We start from the raw sequence: 13,815 nt of genomic DNA, 5'->3' as shown, positions 1-13,815 counted from the left end.
CCTTCCTGCCTGCCTTCCTCTCTACCTTCCTTCTTACCTGTCTTCCTGCCCTCTTGCCTGGCTGCCTTCCTACCTGACTTCCTTCCTTCCTTCCTGCCTTCCTTCCTTCCTGCCTGCCTTTTTGCCTGCCTTTTTGCCTGCCTGACTTCCTGCCTGCCTGCCTTCCTTCCTTTCTGCTTTCCTGCCCGCCTTCCTGCCTGCATTCCTGCCTGCCTGCCTGCCTTCCTACCTGCTTACATTCCTTCCTGCCTTCCTTTATTCCTGCCTTCATTTTTCCCTGCCTGCCTTTGTTCCTGTCTTCCTTTTTTTCTGCCTCCTTCCTGCCGACCAGCCTTCCTTACTTCCTGCCTTCCTTTTTGCCTGCCTTCCTTTTTGCCTGCCTTCCAGCCTTCCTTCCTTCCTTCCTTCCTTCCTTCCTTCCTTCCTTCCTTCCTTCCTTCCTTCCTTCCTTCCTTCCTTCCTTCCTTCCTTCCTTCCTTCCTTCCTTCCTTCCTTCCTTCCTTCCTTCCTTCCTTCCTTCCTTCCTTCCTTCCTTCCTTCCTCCCTCCCTCCCTCCCTCCCTCCCTCCCTCCCTCCCTCCCTCCCTCCCTTCCTTCCTGCCTTCCTTCCTGCCTTCCTGCCTGTCTTCCCCCCTACCCTCCTGTATTCATACCTGCCTGCCTTCTTGCCTGCCTTCTTTCCTGCATTCCTTCCTTCCTGCCTCCTTCCTGCCGGCCTGCCTGCCTGCCTGCCTTCCTGCGTGACTTCCTGCCTTCCTACCTGGCTGCCTTCCTGGTTTCCATCCTGCCTCCTTGCCTCCCTGACTTACTTCCTACCTGCCTTCCTGCCTGCCTGCCTTCCTTCATTCCTGCACTCCTGCCTTCCTGCCTGCCTTCCCGCCTTGTTCCCTTCCTCCCTCCCTTCCTCCCTCCTCTCCTCCCTCCCTTCCTCCCTCCCTCCCTCCCTGCCTCCCTCCCTCCCTCCCTCCCTCCATCACTCCCTCCCTCCCTCCCTCCATCCCTCCCTCCCTCCCTCCCTGCCTTCCTTCCTTCCTGCCTTCCTTCCTTCCTTCCTTCCTTCCTTCCTTCCTTCCTTCCTTCCTTCCTTCCTTCCTTCCTTCCTTCCTTCCTTCCTTCCTTCCTTCCTTCCTTCCTTCCTTCCTTCCTTCCTTCCGTCCTTCCTTCCTTCCTTCCTTCCTTCCTTCCTTCCTTCCTTCCTTCCTTCCTTCCTTCCTTCCTTCCTTCCTTCCTTCCTCCCTCCCTCCCTCCCTCCCTCCCTCCCTCCCTCCCTCCCTTACTTCCTGCCTTCCTGCCTGCCTGCCTTCCTTCCTATCTGCCTTCCTTCCTGCCTTCCTTCCTGCCTTCCTTCCTGCCTTCTTTCCTGCCTTCCTGCCTCCCTGCCTTCCTACCTGCCTTCCTACCTGCCTTGCTACCTGCCTGCCTTCTTTGTTGCCTTCCTTCATGCATGCCTTCCATACCTCCTGCCTGCCTTCCTGCCTGCCTTCCTCTCTACCTTCCTTCTTACCTGTCTTCCTGCCCTCTTGCCTGGCTGCCTTCCTACCTGACTTCCTTCCTTCCTTCCTGCCTTCCTTCCTTCCTGCCTGCCTTTTTGCCTGCCTTTTTGCCTGCCTGACTTCCTGCCTGCCTGCCTTCCTTCCTTTCTGCTTTCCTGCCCGCCTTCCTGCCTGCATTCCTGCCTGCCTGCCTGCCTTCCTACCTGCTTACATTCCTTCCTGCCTTCCTTTATTCCTGCCTTCATTTTTCCCTGCCTGCCTTTGTTCCTGTCTTCCTTTTTTTCTGCCTCCTTCCTGCCGACCATCCTTCCTTACTTCCTGCCTTCCTTTTTGCCTGCCTTCCTTTTTGCCTGCCTTCCAGCCTTCCTTCCTTCCTTCCTTCCTTCCTTCCTTCCTTCCTTCCTTCCTTCCTTCCTTCCTTCCTTCCTTCCTTCCTTCCTTCCTTCCTTCCTTCCTTCCTTCCTTCCTTCCTTCCTTCCTTCCTTCCTTCCTTCCTTCCTTCCTTCCTTCCTTCCTTCCTTCCTTCCTTCCTTCCTCCCTCCCTCCCTCCCTCCCTCCCTCCCTCCCTCCCTCCCTCCCTTCCTTCCTGCCTTCCTTCCTGCCTTCCTGCCTGTCTTCCCCCCTACCCTCCTGTATTCATACCTGCCTGCCTTCTTGCCTGCCTTCTTTCCTGCATTCCTTCCTTCCTGCCTCCTTCCTGCCGGCCTGCCTGCCTGCCTGCCTTCCTGCGTGACTTCCTGCCTTCCTACCTGGCTGCCTTCCTGGTTTCCATCCTGCCTCCTTGCCTCCCTGACTTACTTCCTACCTGCCTTCCTGCCTGCCTGCCTTCCTTCATTCCTGCACTCCTGCCTTCCTGCCTGCCTTCCCGCCTTGTTCCCTTCCTCCCTCCCTTCCTCCCTCCTCTCCTCCCTCCCTTCCTCCCTCCCTCCCTCCCTGCCTCCCTCCCTCCCTCCCTCCCTCCATCACTCCCTCCCTCCCTCCCTCCATCCCTCCCTCCCTCCCTCCCTGCCTTCCTTCCTTCCTGCCTTCCTGCCTTCCTGCCTTCCTTCCTGCCTTCCTGTCTGCCTGCCTGACTTCCTGCCTGTCTGCCTTCCTTCCTTTCTGCCCTCCTGCCCGCCTTCCTGCCTGCATTCCTGCCTGCCTGCCTGCCTTCCTGCCTGCCTATCTTCCTTCCATCCTTGCTTCATTCCTGCCTTCTTTTTTCCCTGCCTGACTGCGTGCCTGCCTGCCTTTGTTCCTGTCTTCCTGACTTCTTTCCTGCATGCCTGCCTTCCGGCCGGCCTTCCTGCCTTCCTGACTGCCTGCAGGCATTCCTGCCTACCTTCCTGTCTCCCTCCCTTCCTGTCTTCCGTCCTTCCTGCCTCCTTCCTGCCGGCCTTCCTTCCTTCCTTCCTGCCATCTTTTTTGCCTGCCTTCCTGCCGGCCTTCCTTCCTTCCTTCCTGCCATCTTTTTTGCCTGCCTTCCTGCCTTTTTCCTTCCTCCCTTCCTCTCTTCCTCCCTTCCTCTCTTCCTCCTTTCCTCCCTCCCTCCCTCCCTCCCTCCCTCCCTCCCTCCCTCCCTCCCTCCCTCCCTCCCTCCCTCCCTCCCTCCCTCCCTCCCTTCCTTCCTTCCTTCCTTCCTTCCTTCCTTCCTTCCTTCCTTCCTTCCTTCCTTCCTTCCTTCCTTCCTTCCTTCCTTCCTTCCTTCCTTCCTTCCTTCCTTCCTTCCTTCCTTCCTTCCTTCCTTCCTTCCTTCCTTCCTTCCTTCCATCCTTCCTTCCTCCCTTCCTCCTTTCCTCCCTCCCTCTCTCCCTCCCTCCCTCCCTGCCTTCTTTCGTGCCTGCCTTCCTTCGTACCTGCCTTCCGTACACCCTGCCTCTTTTCCTGCCTCCTTTCCTTCCTGCCTTCCTTCCTACCTGCCTGCCTGCCCTCTTGCCTGCCTTCCTTCCTGCCAGCCTTACAGCCTTCCTTCCCGCCTTCCTGCCTGCCTTCCTGCCTGTCTTCCCCCCTACCCGCCTGCTTTCATACTTGCCTGTCTTCTTTCCTGCCTTCCTGCCTTCCTGCCTCCTTCCTGCCGGCCTGCCTGCCTACCTGTCTTCCTGCCTGACTTCCTGCCTTCCTACCTGACTGCCTTCTCGGCTTCCATCCTGCCTTCTTGCCTCCCTGACTTCCTTCCTGCCTGCCTTCCTTCCTGCCTGCCTGCCTTCCTTCATTCCTGCCCTCCTTCCTTCCTGCCGGCCTGCCTTCCCTCCTGCCTTCCTTCCTGCCTCCCTGCCTTCCTACCTGCCTTCCTACCTGCCTGCCTTCTTTGTTGCCTTCCTTCATGCATGCCTTCCATACCTCCTGCCTGCCTTCCTGCCTGCCTTCCTGTCTACCTTCCTTCTTACCTGTCTTCCTTCTGCCTTCCTACCTGCCTTCCTTCCTTCCTTCCTTCCTGCCTTCCTGCCTGCTTTCCTTCCTGCCTGCCTGACTTCCTGCCTGCCTGCCTTCTTTGTTGCCTTCCTTCATGCATGCCTTCCATGCCTCCTGCCTGCCTTCCTGCCTGCCTTCCTGTCTGCCTTCCTTTCTACCTGTCTTCCTGCCCTCTTGCCTGCCTGCCTTCCTGCCTGCTTTCCTTCCTGCCTTCCTTCCTGCCTGCCTTTTTGCTTGCCTTTTTACGTGCCTGACTTCCTGCCTGCCTGCCTTCCTTCCTTTCTGCTTTCCTGTCCGCCTTCCTGCCTGCATTCCTGCCTGCCTGCCTGCCTTCCTGCCTGCCTACCTTCCTTCCTGCCTTCCTTCATTCCTGCCTTCTTTTTTCCCTGCCTACCTTTGTTCCTGTCTTCCTGACTTTCTTCCTGCATGCCTGCCTTCCGGCCGGCCTTCCTGCCTTCCTTCCTGCCTGCCGGCATTCCTGCCTACCTTCCTGTCTGCCTCCCTTCCTGTCTTCTGTCCTTCCTGCCTCCTTCCTGCCGACCAGCCTTCCTTTATTCCTGCCTTCCTTTTTGCCTGCGTTCCTTCCTTCCTTCCTTCCTTCCTTCCTTCCTTCCTTCCTTCCTTCCTTCCTTCCTTCCTTCCTTCCTTCCTTCCTTCCTTCCTTCCTTCCTTCCTTCCTTCCTTCCTTCCTTCCTTCCTTCCTTCCTTCCTTCCTTCCTTCCTTCCTGCCTTCCTTCCTTCCTTCCTTCCTTCCTTCCTTCCTTCCTTCCTTCCTTCCTTCCTTCCTTCCTTCCTTCCTTCCTCCCTTCCTCCCTTCCTGCCTTCCTTCGTGCCTGCCTTCCTTCGTGCCTGCCTTCCGTACCCCCTGCCTGTTTTCCTGCCTCCTTTCTTTTCTGCCTTTTTTCCTACCTGCCTGCCTGCCCTCTTGCCTGTCTTCCTTCCTGCCAGCCTTACAGCCTTCCTTCCTGCCTTCCTGCCTGCCTTCCTGCCTGTCCTCCCCCCTACCCGCCTGCTTTCATAACTTCCTGCCTCCTTGCCTGCCTTCCTGCCTTCCTGCCGCCTTCCTGCCTTCCTGCCTTCCTTCCTGACTTCCTGCCTTTCTACCAGGCTGCCTTCCTTGGTTCCATCCTGCCTCCTTGCCTCCCTGACTTCCTTCCTGCCTGCCTTCCTGCCTTCCTGCCTTCCTGCCTTCATCATTCCTGCCCTCCTGCCTTCCTGCCTATATTCCTGCTTCCTTCATTCTTCCCTCCCTCTCTCTCTCCCTCCCTCCCTCCCTCCCTCCCTCCCTCCCTCCCTCCCTCCCTCCCTCCCTCCCTCCCTCCCTTCCTTCCTTCCTTCCTTCCTTCCTTCCTTCCTTCCTTCCTTCCTTCCTTCCTTCCTTCCTTCCTTCCTTCCTTCCTTCCTTCCTTCCTTCCTTCCTTCCTTCCTTCCTTCCTTCCTTCCTTCCTTCCTTCCTTCCTTCCTCCCTTCCTCCCTTCCTCCCTTCCTCCCTTCCTCCCTTCCTCCCTCCCTTCCTCCCTCCCTTCCTCCCTTCCTCCCTTCCTCCCTTCTTTCCTGCCTTCCTCCCTCCCTTCTTTCCTGCCTGCCTGCCTTCGCCCCTACCCGCCTGCTTTCATACTTGCCTGTCTTCTTTCCTGCCTTCCTGCCTTCCTGCCTCCTTCCTGCCGGCCTGCCTGCCTACCTGTCTTCCTGCCTGACTTCCTGCCTTCCTACCTGACTGCCTTCTCGGCTTCCATCCTGCCTTCTTGCCTCCCTGACTTCCTTCCTGCCTGCCTTCCTTCCTGCCTGCCTGCCTTCCTTCATTCCTGCCCTCCTTCCTTCCTGCCGGCCTGCCTTCCCTCCTGCCTTCCTTCCTGCCTCCCTGCCTTCCTACCTGCCTTCCTACCTGCCTGCCTTCTTTTTTGCCTTCCTTCATGCATGCCTTCCATACCTCCTGCCTGCCTTCCTGCCTGCCTTCCTGTCTACCTTCCTTCTTACCTGTCTTCCTGCCCTCTTGCCTGCCTGCCTTCCTACCTGCCTTCTTTCCTTCCTTCCTTCCTGCCTTCCTGCCTGCCTTCCTTCCTGCCTGCCTGACTTCCTGCCTGCCTGCCTTCCTTCCTTTCTGCTTTCCTACCCGCCTTTCTGCCTACATTCCTGCCTGCCTGCCTTCCCAGCTGCCTTCCTTCCTTTCTGCCTTCATTCTTCCCTCCCTCCCTCCCTCCCTCCCTCCCTCCCTCCCTCCCTCCCTCCCTCCCTCCCTCCCTCCCTCCCTCCCTCCCTCCCTCCCTCCCTCCCTCCCTCCCTCCCTCCCTCCCTCCCTCCCTGCCTCCCTGCCTTCCTGCCATCCTTCCTGCCTTCCTGCCTGCCTGCCTTCCTTTCTGCTTTCCTGCCCGCCTTCCTGCCTGCATTCCTGCCTGCCTGCCTGCCTTCCTACCTGCCTACCTTCCTTCCTGCCTTCCTTCATTCCTGCCTTCTTTTTTCCCTGCCTGCCTTTGTTCCTGTCTTCCTGACTTTCTTCCTGCATTCCTGCCTTCCGGCCGGCCTTCCTGCCTTCCTTCCTGCCTGCCGGCATTCCTGCCTGCCTTCCTGTCTGCCTCCCTTCCTGTCTTCCTTCCTTCCTTCCTGCCTTCCTGCCTTCCTGCCTTCCTGCCTTCCTTCCTGCCTGCCTTCCTGCCTGCCTTCCTGCCTTCCTGCCTGCCTTCCTGCCTTCCTGCCTGCCTTCCTTCCTTCCTTCCTGCCTTCCTTCCTGCCTTCCTTCCTGCCTCCCTGCCTTCCTACCTGCCTTCCTACCTGCCTTCCTACCTACCTGCCTTCTTTCTTCCCTTCCTTCATGCATGCCTTCCATACCTCTTGCCTGCCTTCCTGCCTGCCTTCCTGTCTGCCTTCCTTCTTACCTGTCTTCTTGCCCCCTTGCCTGCCTGCCTTCCTACCTGCCTTCCTTCCTTTTTTCCTGCCTTCCTTCCTGCCTGCCTTTTTGCCTGCCTTTTTGCCTGACTGACTTCCTGCCTGCCTTTATTCCTTTCTGCTTTCCTGCCCGCCTTCCTGCCTGCATTCCTGTTTGCCTGCCTGTCTAACTACCTGCCTACCTTCCTTCCTGCCTCCTTCCTGCCGACCAGCCTTCCTTACTTCCTGCCTTCGTTTTTGCCTGCCTTCCTTCCTGCCTTCCTTCCTTCCTGCCTGCCTTCCTGCCTTCCTGACTGCCTGCTTGCCTGCCTGCCTTCCTTTCTTTCTGCCCTCCTGCCCGCCTTCCTGCCTGCATTCCTGCCTGCCTGCCTGCCTTCCTGCCTGCCGACCTTCCTTCCATCCTTGCTTCATTTCTGTCTTCTTTTTTCCCTGCCTGCCTTTGTTCCTGTCTTCCTGAATTTCTTCCTTCATGCCTGCCTTCCGGCCGGCCATCCTGCCTTCCTGACTGCTTGCACGCATTCCTGCCTACCTTCCTGTCTGCCTCCCTTCCTGTCTTCCGTCCTTCCTGCCTCCTTCCTGCCGGCCTGCCTTCCTGCCTTCCTGCTTTCCCATTTGCCTGCGTGCCTGCCTTCCTGCCTTCTTTCCTCCCTCCCTCCCTCCCTCCCTCCCTCCCTCCCTCCCTCCCTCCCTCCCTCCCTCCCTCCCTCCCTCCCTCCCTCCCTCCCTCCCTCCCTCCCTCCCTCCTTCCTGCCTTCCTGCCTTCCTGCCTGCCTTCCTTCCTCCTTCCTGCCTGCCTTCCTTCCTGCCTTCCTCCTGCCTGCCTGCCTGCCTGCCTGCCTGCCTGCCTGCCTTCCTACCTGCCTTCCTTCCTGCCTGCCTTCCTGCCTGCCTTCCTTCCTGCCTGCCTGACTTCCTGCCTGCCTGCCTTCTTTTCTTTCTGCCCTCCTGCCCGCCTTCCTACCTACATTCCTACCTACCTTCCTTCCCAGCTGCCTTCCTTCCTTCCTGCCTTCATTCTCCCCTCCCTCCCTCCCTCCCTCCCTCCCTCCCTCCCTCCCTCCCTCCCTCCCTCCCTCCCTCCCCTCCCTCCCTCCCTCCCTCCCTCCCTCCCTCCCTTTTGCCTTCCTGCCTTCCTTCCTGCCTTCCTGCCTGCCTTCCTGCCTTCCTGCCTGCCTTCCTGCCTCCCTGCCTTCCTCCCTGCCTTCCTCTCTGCCTTCCTACGTGCCTGCCTTCTTTGTTGCCTTCCTTCATGCATGCCTTCCATACCTCCTGCCTACCTTCCTGTCTGCCTTCCTGTCTACCTTCCTTCTTACCTGTCTTCCTGCCCTCTTGCCTGCCTGCTTTACTGCCTCCCTGCCTTCCTTCCTGCCTGCTTTCCTTCCTGCCTGCCTTCCTACCTGCCTTCCTTCCTACCTTCCTTCCTGCCTTCCTTCCTGCCTTCCTTCCTGCCTTCCTTCCTGCCTTCCTTCCTGCCTGCCTTCCTTCCTGCCTGCCTTTTTGCCTGCCTGACTTCCTGCCTGCCTGCCTTCCTTTCTGCTTTTCTGCCCGCCTACCTGCCTGCCTTCCGGCCGGCCTTCCTGCCTTCCTTCCTGCCTGCCGGCATTCCTGCCTACCTTCCTGGCTGCGTCCCTTCCTGTCTTCCTTCCTTTCTGCCTCCTTCCTGCCGACCAGCCTTCCTTACTTCCTGCCTTTTTTTTTGCCTGTCTTCCTGCCTTCCTGCCTTCCTTCCTGCCTTCCTTCCTGCATGCCTGCCTGCCTGCCTTCCTGCCTGCCTGCCTTCCTGCCTGCCTGCCTTCCTGCCTGCCTGACTTCCTGCCTGACTGCCTTCCTTTCTTTCTGCCCTCCTGCCCGCCTTCCTGCCTGCATTCCTGCCTGCCTGCCTGCCTTCCTACCTGCCTGCCTTCCTTCCATCCTTGCTTCATTCCTGCATTCTTTTTTCCCTGCCTGACTGCGTGCCTGCCTGCCTTTCTTCCTGTCTTCCTGACTTTCTTCCTGCATGCCAGCCTTCCGGCCGGCATTCCTGCCTTCCTGACTGCCTGCAGGCATTCGTGCCTACCTTCCTGTCTGCCTCCCTTCCTGTCTTTCGTCCTTCCTGCCTCCTTCCTGCCGGCCTGCCTTCCTTCCTTCCTACCTTCCCAATTGCCTCCCTCCCTCCCTCCCTCCCTCCCTCCCTCCCTCCCTCCCTCCCTCCCTCCCTCCCTCCCTCCCTCCCTCTTCCTTCCTTCCTTCCTTCCTTCCTTCCTTCCTTCCTTCCTTCCTTCCTTCCTTCCTTCCTTCCTTCCTTCCTTCCTTCCTTCCTTCCTTCCTTCCTTCCTTCCTTCCTTCCTTCCTTCCTTCCTTCCTTCCTTCCTTCCTTCCTTCCTTCCTTCCTTCCTCCCTTCCTCCCTTCCTCCCTTCCTTCTTTCCTCCCTCCCTCCCTCCCACCCTCCTTCCCTCCCTCCCTCCCTGCCTTTCTTTCCTTCCTTCCTTCCTGCCTTCCTGCCTCCCTTCCTTCCTTCCTGCCTGCCTTCCTTCCTTCCTTCCTTCCTGCCTTCCTGCCTGCCTTCCTTACTGCCTGCCTGACTTCCTGTTTGCCTGCCTTCTTTTCTTTCTGCCCTCCTGCCCGCCTTCTTGCCTACATTCCTACCTACCTGCCTTCCCAGCTGCCTTCCTTCCTTTCTGCCTTCATTCTTCCCTCCCTCCCTCCCTCCCTCCCTCCCTCCCTCCCTCCCTCCCTCCCTCCCTCCCTCCCTCCCTCCCTCCTCCCTCCCTCCCTCCCTCCCTCCCTCCCTCCCTCCCTCCCTCCCTCCCTCCCTCCCTCCCTCCCTCCCTCCCTCCCCTCCCTCCCTTCCTCCTCCCTCCCTCCCTCCCTCCCTCCCTCCTTTTCTTTCCTGCCTTCCTTCCTGCCTTCCTGCCTCCCTTCCTTCCTACCTGCCTTCCTTCTTTCCTTCCTTCCTGCCTTCCTTCCTGCCTTCCTTCCTGCCTCCCTGCCTTCCTACCTGCCTTCCTACCTGCCTTCCTACCTGCCTGCCTTTTTGTTGCCTTCCGTCATGCATGCCTTCCATACCTCCTGCCTGTCTGCCTGCCTGCCTTCCTGTCTACCTTCCTTCTTACCTGTCTTCCTGCCCTCTTGCCTGCCTGCCTTCCTACCTGCCTTCCTTGCTTCCTTCCTTTTCCTGCCTTCCTTCCTTCATGCCTGCCTGACTTCCTGCCTGTCTGCCTTCTTTTCTTTCTGTCCTCCTGCCCGCCTTCCTGCCTACATTCCTACCTACCTGCCTTCCCAGCTGCCTTCCTTCCTTTCTGCCTTCATTCTTCCCTCCCTCCCTCCCTCCCTCCCTCCCTCCCTCCCTCCCTCCCTCCCTCCCTCCCTCCCTCCCTCCCTCCCTCCCTCCCTCCCTCCCTCCCTCCCTCCCTCCCTCCCTCCCTCCCTTCCTTCCTTCCCTCCTGCCTTCCTGCCTTCCTGCCTTCCTTCCTACCTGCCTACCTTCCTTCCTGCCTTCCTTCATTCCTGCCTTCTTTTTTCCTTGCCTGCCTTTGTTCCTGTCTTCCTGAATTTCTTCTTGCATGCCTGCCTTCCGGCGGCCTTCCTGCCTTCCTTCCTGCCTTCCTTCCTGTCTGCCTCCCTTCCTGTCTTCCTTCCTTCCTGCCTCCTTCCTGCCGACCAGCCTTCCTTACTTCCTGCCTTCCTTTTTACCTGCCTTCCTGCCTTCCTGCCTTCTTTCCTGCCTTCCTGCCTTCCTGCCTTCCTGCCTGCCTTCCATCCTGCCTTCCTGCCTGCCTTCCTTCCTGCCTTCCTTCCTGCCTTCCTGCCATCCTTTATTCCTGCCTTCTTTTTTCCCTGCCTGCCTTTGTTTCTGTCTTCCTGCCTGACTTCCTGCCTGCCTGCCTTCCTTCCTTTCTGCTTTCCTGCCCGCCTTCCTGCCTGCATTCCTGCTTGCCTGCCTGCCTTCCTACCTGCCTACCTTCCTTCCTCCCTTCCTTTATTCGTGCCTTCTTTTTTCCCTGCCTGCCTTTGTTCCTGTCTTCCAGACTTTCTTCCTGCATGCCTGCCTTCCGGCCGGCCTTCCTGCCTTCCTGCCTCCCTTCCTTCCTTCCTGACTGCCTTCCTTCCTTCCTTCCTTCCTGCCTTCCTGCCTGCCTTCCTTACTGCCTGCCTGACTTCCTGTTTGCCTGCCTTCTTTTCTTTCTGCCCTCCTGCCCGCCTTCTTGCCTACATTCCTACCTACCTGCCTTCCCAGCTGCCTTCCTTCCTTTCTGCCTTCATTCTTCCCTCCCTCCCTCCCTCCCTCCCTCCCTCCCTCCCTCCCTCCCTCCCTCCCTCCCTCCCTCCCTCCCTCCCTCCCTCCCTCCCTCCCTTTCTTTCCTGCCTTCCTTCCTGCCTTCCTGCCTCCCTTCCTTCCTACCTGCCTTCCTTCTTTCCTTCCTTCCTGCCTTCCTTCCTGCCTTCCTTCCTGCCTCCCTGCCTTCCTACCTGCCTTCCTACCTGCCTTCCTACCTGCCTGCCTTTTTGTTGCCTTCCGTCATGCATGCCTTCCATACCTCCTGCCTGTCTGCCTGCCTGCCTTCCTGTCTACCTTCCTTCTTACCTGTCTTCCTGCCCTCTTGCCTGCCTGCCTTCCTACCTGCCTTCCTTGCTTCCTTCCTTCCTGCCTTCCTGCCTGCCTTCCTTCCTGCCTGCCTGACTTCCTGCCTGTCTGCCTTCTTTTCTTTCTGCCCTCCTGCCCGCCTTCCTGCCTACATTCCTACCTACCTGCCTTCCCAGCTGCCTTCCTTCCTTTCTGCCTTCATTCTTCCCTCCCTCCCTCCCTCCCTCCCTCCCTCTCCCTCCCTCCCTCCCTCCCTCCCTCCCTCCCTCCCTCCCTCCCTCCCTCCCTCCCTCCCTCCCTCCCTCCCTCCCTTCCTTCCTTCCCTCCTGCCTTCCTGCCTTCCTGCCTTCCTTCCTACCTGCCTACCTTCCTTCCTGCCTTCCTTCATTCCTGCCTTCTTTTTTCCTTGCCTGCCTTTGTTCCTGTCTTCCTGAATTTCTTCTTGCATGCCTGCCTTCCGGCCGGCCTTCCTGCCTTCCTTCCTGCCTTCCTTCCTGTCTGCCTCCCTTCCTGTCTCCTTTCCTTCCTTCCTGCCTCCTTCCTGCCGACCAGCCTTCCTTACTTCCTGCCTTCCTTTTTACCTGCCTTCCTGCCTTCCTGCCTTCTTTCCTGCCTTCCTGCCTTCCTGCCTTCCTGCCTGCCTTCCATCCTGCCTTCCTGCCTGCCTTCCTTCCTGCCTTCCTTCCTGCCTTCCTGCCATCCTTTATTCCTGCCTTCTTTTTTCCCTGCCTGCCTTTGTTTCTGTCTTCCTGCCTGACTTCCTGCCTGCCTGCCTTCCTTCCTTTCTGCTTTCCTGCCCGCCTTCCTGCCTGCATTCCTGCTTGCCTGCCTGCCTTCCTACCTGCCTACCTTCCTTCCTCCCTTCCTTTATTCGTGCCTTCTTTTTTCCCTGCCTGCCTTTGTTCCTGTCTTCCAGACTTTCTTCCTGCATGCCTGCCTTCCGGCCGGCCTTCCTGCCTTCCTGCCTCCCTTCCTTCCTTCCTGACTGCCTTCCTTCCTTCCTTCCTTCCTGCCTTCCTGCCTGCCTTCCTTACTGCCTGCCTGACTTCCTGTTTGCCTGCCTTCTTTTCTTTCTGCCCTCCTGCCCGCCTTCTTGCCTACATTCCTACCTACCTGCCTTCCCAGCTGCCTTCCTTCCTTTCTGCCTTCATTCTTCCCCTCCCTCCCTCCCTCCCTCCCTCCCTCCCTCCCTCCCTCCCTCCCTCCCTCCCTCCCTCCCTCCCTCCCTCCCTCCCTCCCTCCCTCCCTCCCTCCCTCCCTCCCTTTCTTTCCTGCCTTCCTTCCTGCCTTCCTGCCTCCCTTCCTTCCTACCTGCCTTCCTTCTTTCCTTCCTTCCTGCCTTCCTTCCTGCCTTCCTTCCTGCCTCCCTGCCTTCCTACCTGCCTTCCTACCTGCCTTCCTACCTGCCTGCCTTTTTGTTGCCTTCCGTCATGCATGCCTTCCATACCTCCTGCCTGTCTGCCTGCCTGCCTTCCTGTCTACCTTCCTTCTTACCTGTCTTCCTGCCCTCTTGCCTGCCTGCCTTCCTACCTGCCTTCCTTGCTTCCTTCCTTCCTGCCTTCCTGCCTGCCTTCCTTCCTGCCTGCCTGACTTCCTGCCTGTCTGCCTTCTTTTCTTTCTGCCCTCCTGCCCGCCTTCCTGCCTACATTCCTACCTACCTGCCTTCCCAGCTGCCTTCCTTCCTTTCTGCCTTCATTCTTCCCTCCCTCCCTCCCTCCCTCCCTCCCTCCCTCCCTCCCTCCCTCCCTCCCTCCCTCCCTCCCTCCCTCCCTCCCTCCCTTCCTTCCATCCTTCCCTCCTGCCTTCCTGCCTTCCTGCCTTCCTTCCTACCTGCCTACCTTCCTTCCTGCCTTCCTTCATTCCTGCCTTCTTTTTTCCTTGCCTGCCTTTGTTCCTGTCTTCCTGAATTTCTTCTTGCATGCCTGCCTTCCGGCCGGCCTTCCTGCCTTCCTTCCTGCCTTCCTTCCTGTCTGCCTCCCTTCCTGTCTTCCTTCCTTCCTGCCTCCTTCCTGCCGACCAGCCTTCCTTACTTCCTGCCTTCCTTTTTACCTGCCTTCCTGCCTTCCTGCCTTCTTTCCTGCCTTCCTGCCTTCCTGCCTTCCTGCCTGCCTTCCATCCTGCCTTCCTGCCTGCCTTCCTTCCTGCCTTCCTGCCTGCCTTCCTGCCATCCTTTATTCCTGCCTTCTTTTTTCCCTGCCTGCCTTTGTTTCTGTCTTCCTGCCTGACTTCCTGCCTGCCTGCCTTCCTTCCTTTCTGCTTTCCTGCCCGCCTTCCTGCCTGCATTCCTGCTTGCCTGCCTGCCTTCCTACCTGCCTACCTTCCTTCCTCCCTTCCTTTATTCGTGCCTTCTTTTTTCCCTGCCTGCCTTTGTTCCTGTCTTCCTGACTTTCTTCCTGCATGCCTGCCTTCCGGCCGGCCTTCCTGCCTTCCTTCTTGCCTGCCGGCATTCCTGCCTACCTTCCTGGCTGCCTCCCTTCCTGTCTT

The 13,815-nt window shown here is 58.9% G+C and overlaps 1 protein-coding gene across 4 annotated transcripts in view; it reads right to left on the bottom strand.

Moving 5' to 3' along the window:
• Positions 1 to 7,072, bottom strand: part of LOC131574225 (octapeptide-repeat protein T2-like) — a 26,579-nt gene extending 19,507 nt beyond the window's left edge. The window contains exons 1-4 of one of the 4 annotated variants that reach the window (XM_058828645.1): positions 6,949 to 7,072; positions 6,297 to 6,472; positions 3,882 to 5,098; positions 1,318 to 1,539 (exon numbers count right to left, since the gene is read on the bottom strand). In XM_058828645.1, the coding sequence (XP_058684628.1) occupies positions 4,274 to 5,098; positions 6,297 to 6,434 (963 nt within the window). In that variant the 5' untranslated portion in view covers positions 6,435 to 6,472; positions 6,949 to 7,072 and the 3' untranslated portion in view covers positions 1,318 to 1,539; positions 3,882 to 4,273. Of the gene's footprint in view, positions 1 to 1,317; positions 1,540 to 3,879; positions 5,099 to 6,296; positions 6,928 to 6,948 lie in introns of those variants that run through there. The other 3 variants (XM_058828643.1, XM_058828642.1, XM_058828644.1) reach the window with 3 other exon arrangements.
• Positions 7,073 to 13,815: the final 6,743 nt, after the last annotated feature.

Source organism: Poecile atricapillus, unplaced genomic scaffold (genome assembly GCF_030490865.1).
Source record: "Poecile atricapillus isolate bPoeAtr1 unplaced genomic scaffold, bPoeAtr1.hap1 scaffold_161, whole genome shotgun sequence".
NCBI classification, from domain to species: domain Eukaryota; kingdom Metazoa; phylum Chordata; class Aves; order Passeriformes; family Paridae; genus Poecile; species Poecile atricapillus.
The sequence above is the reverse complement of the archived record's forward strand: the minus strand, read 5'-3'. Positions and strand labels throughout refer to the sequence as shown.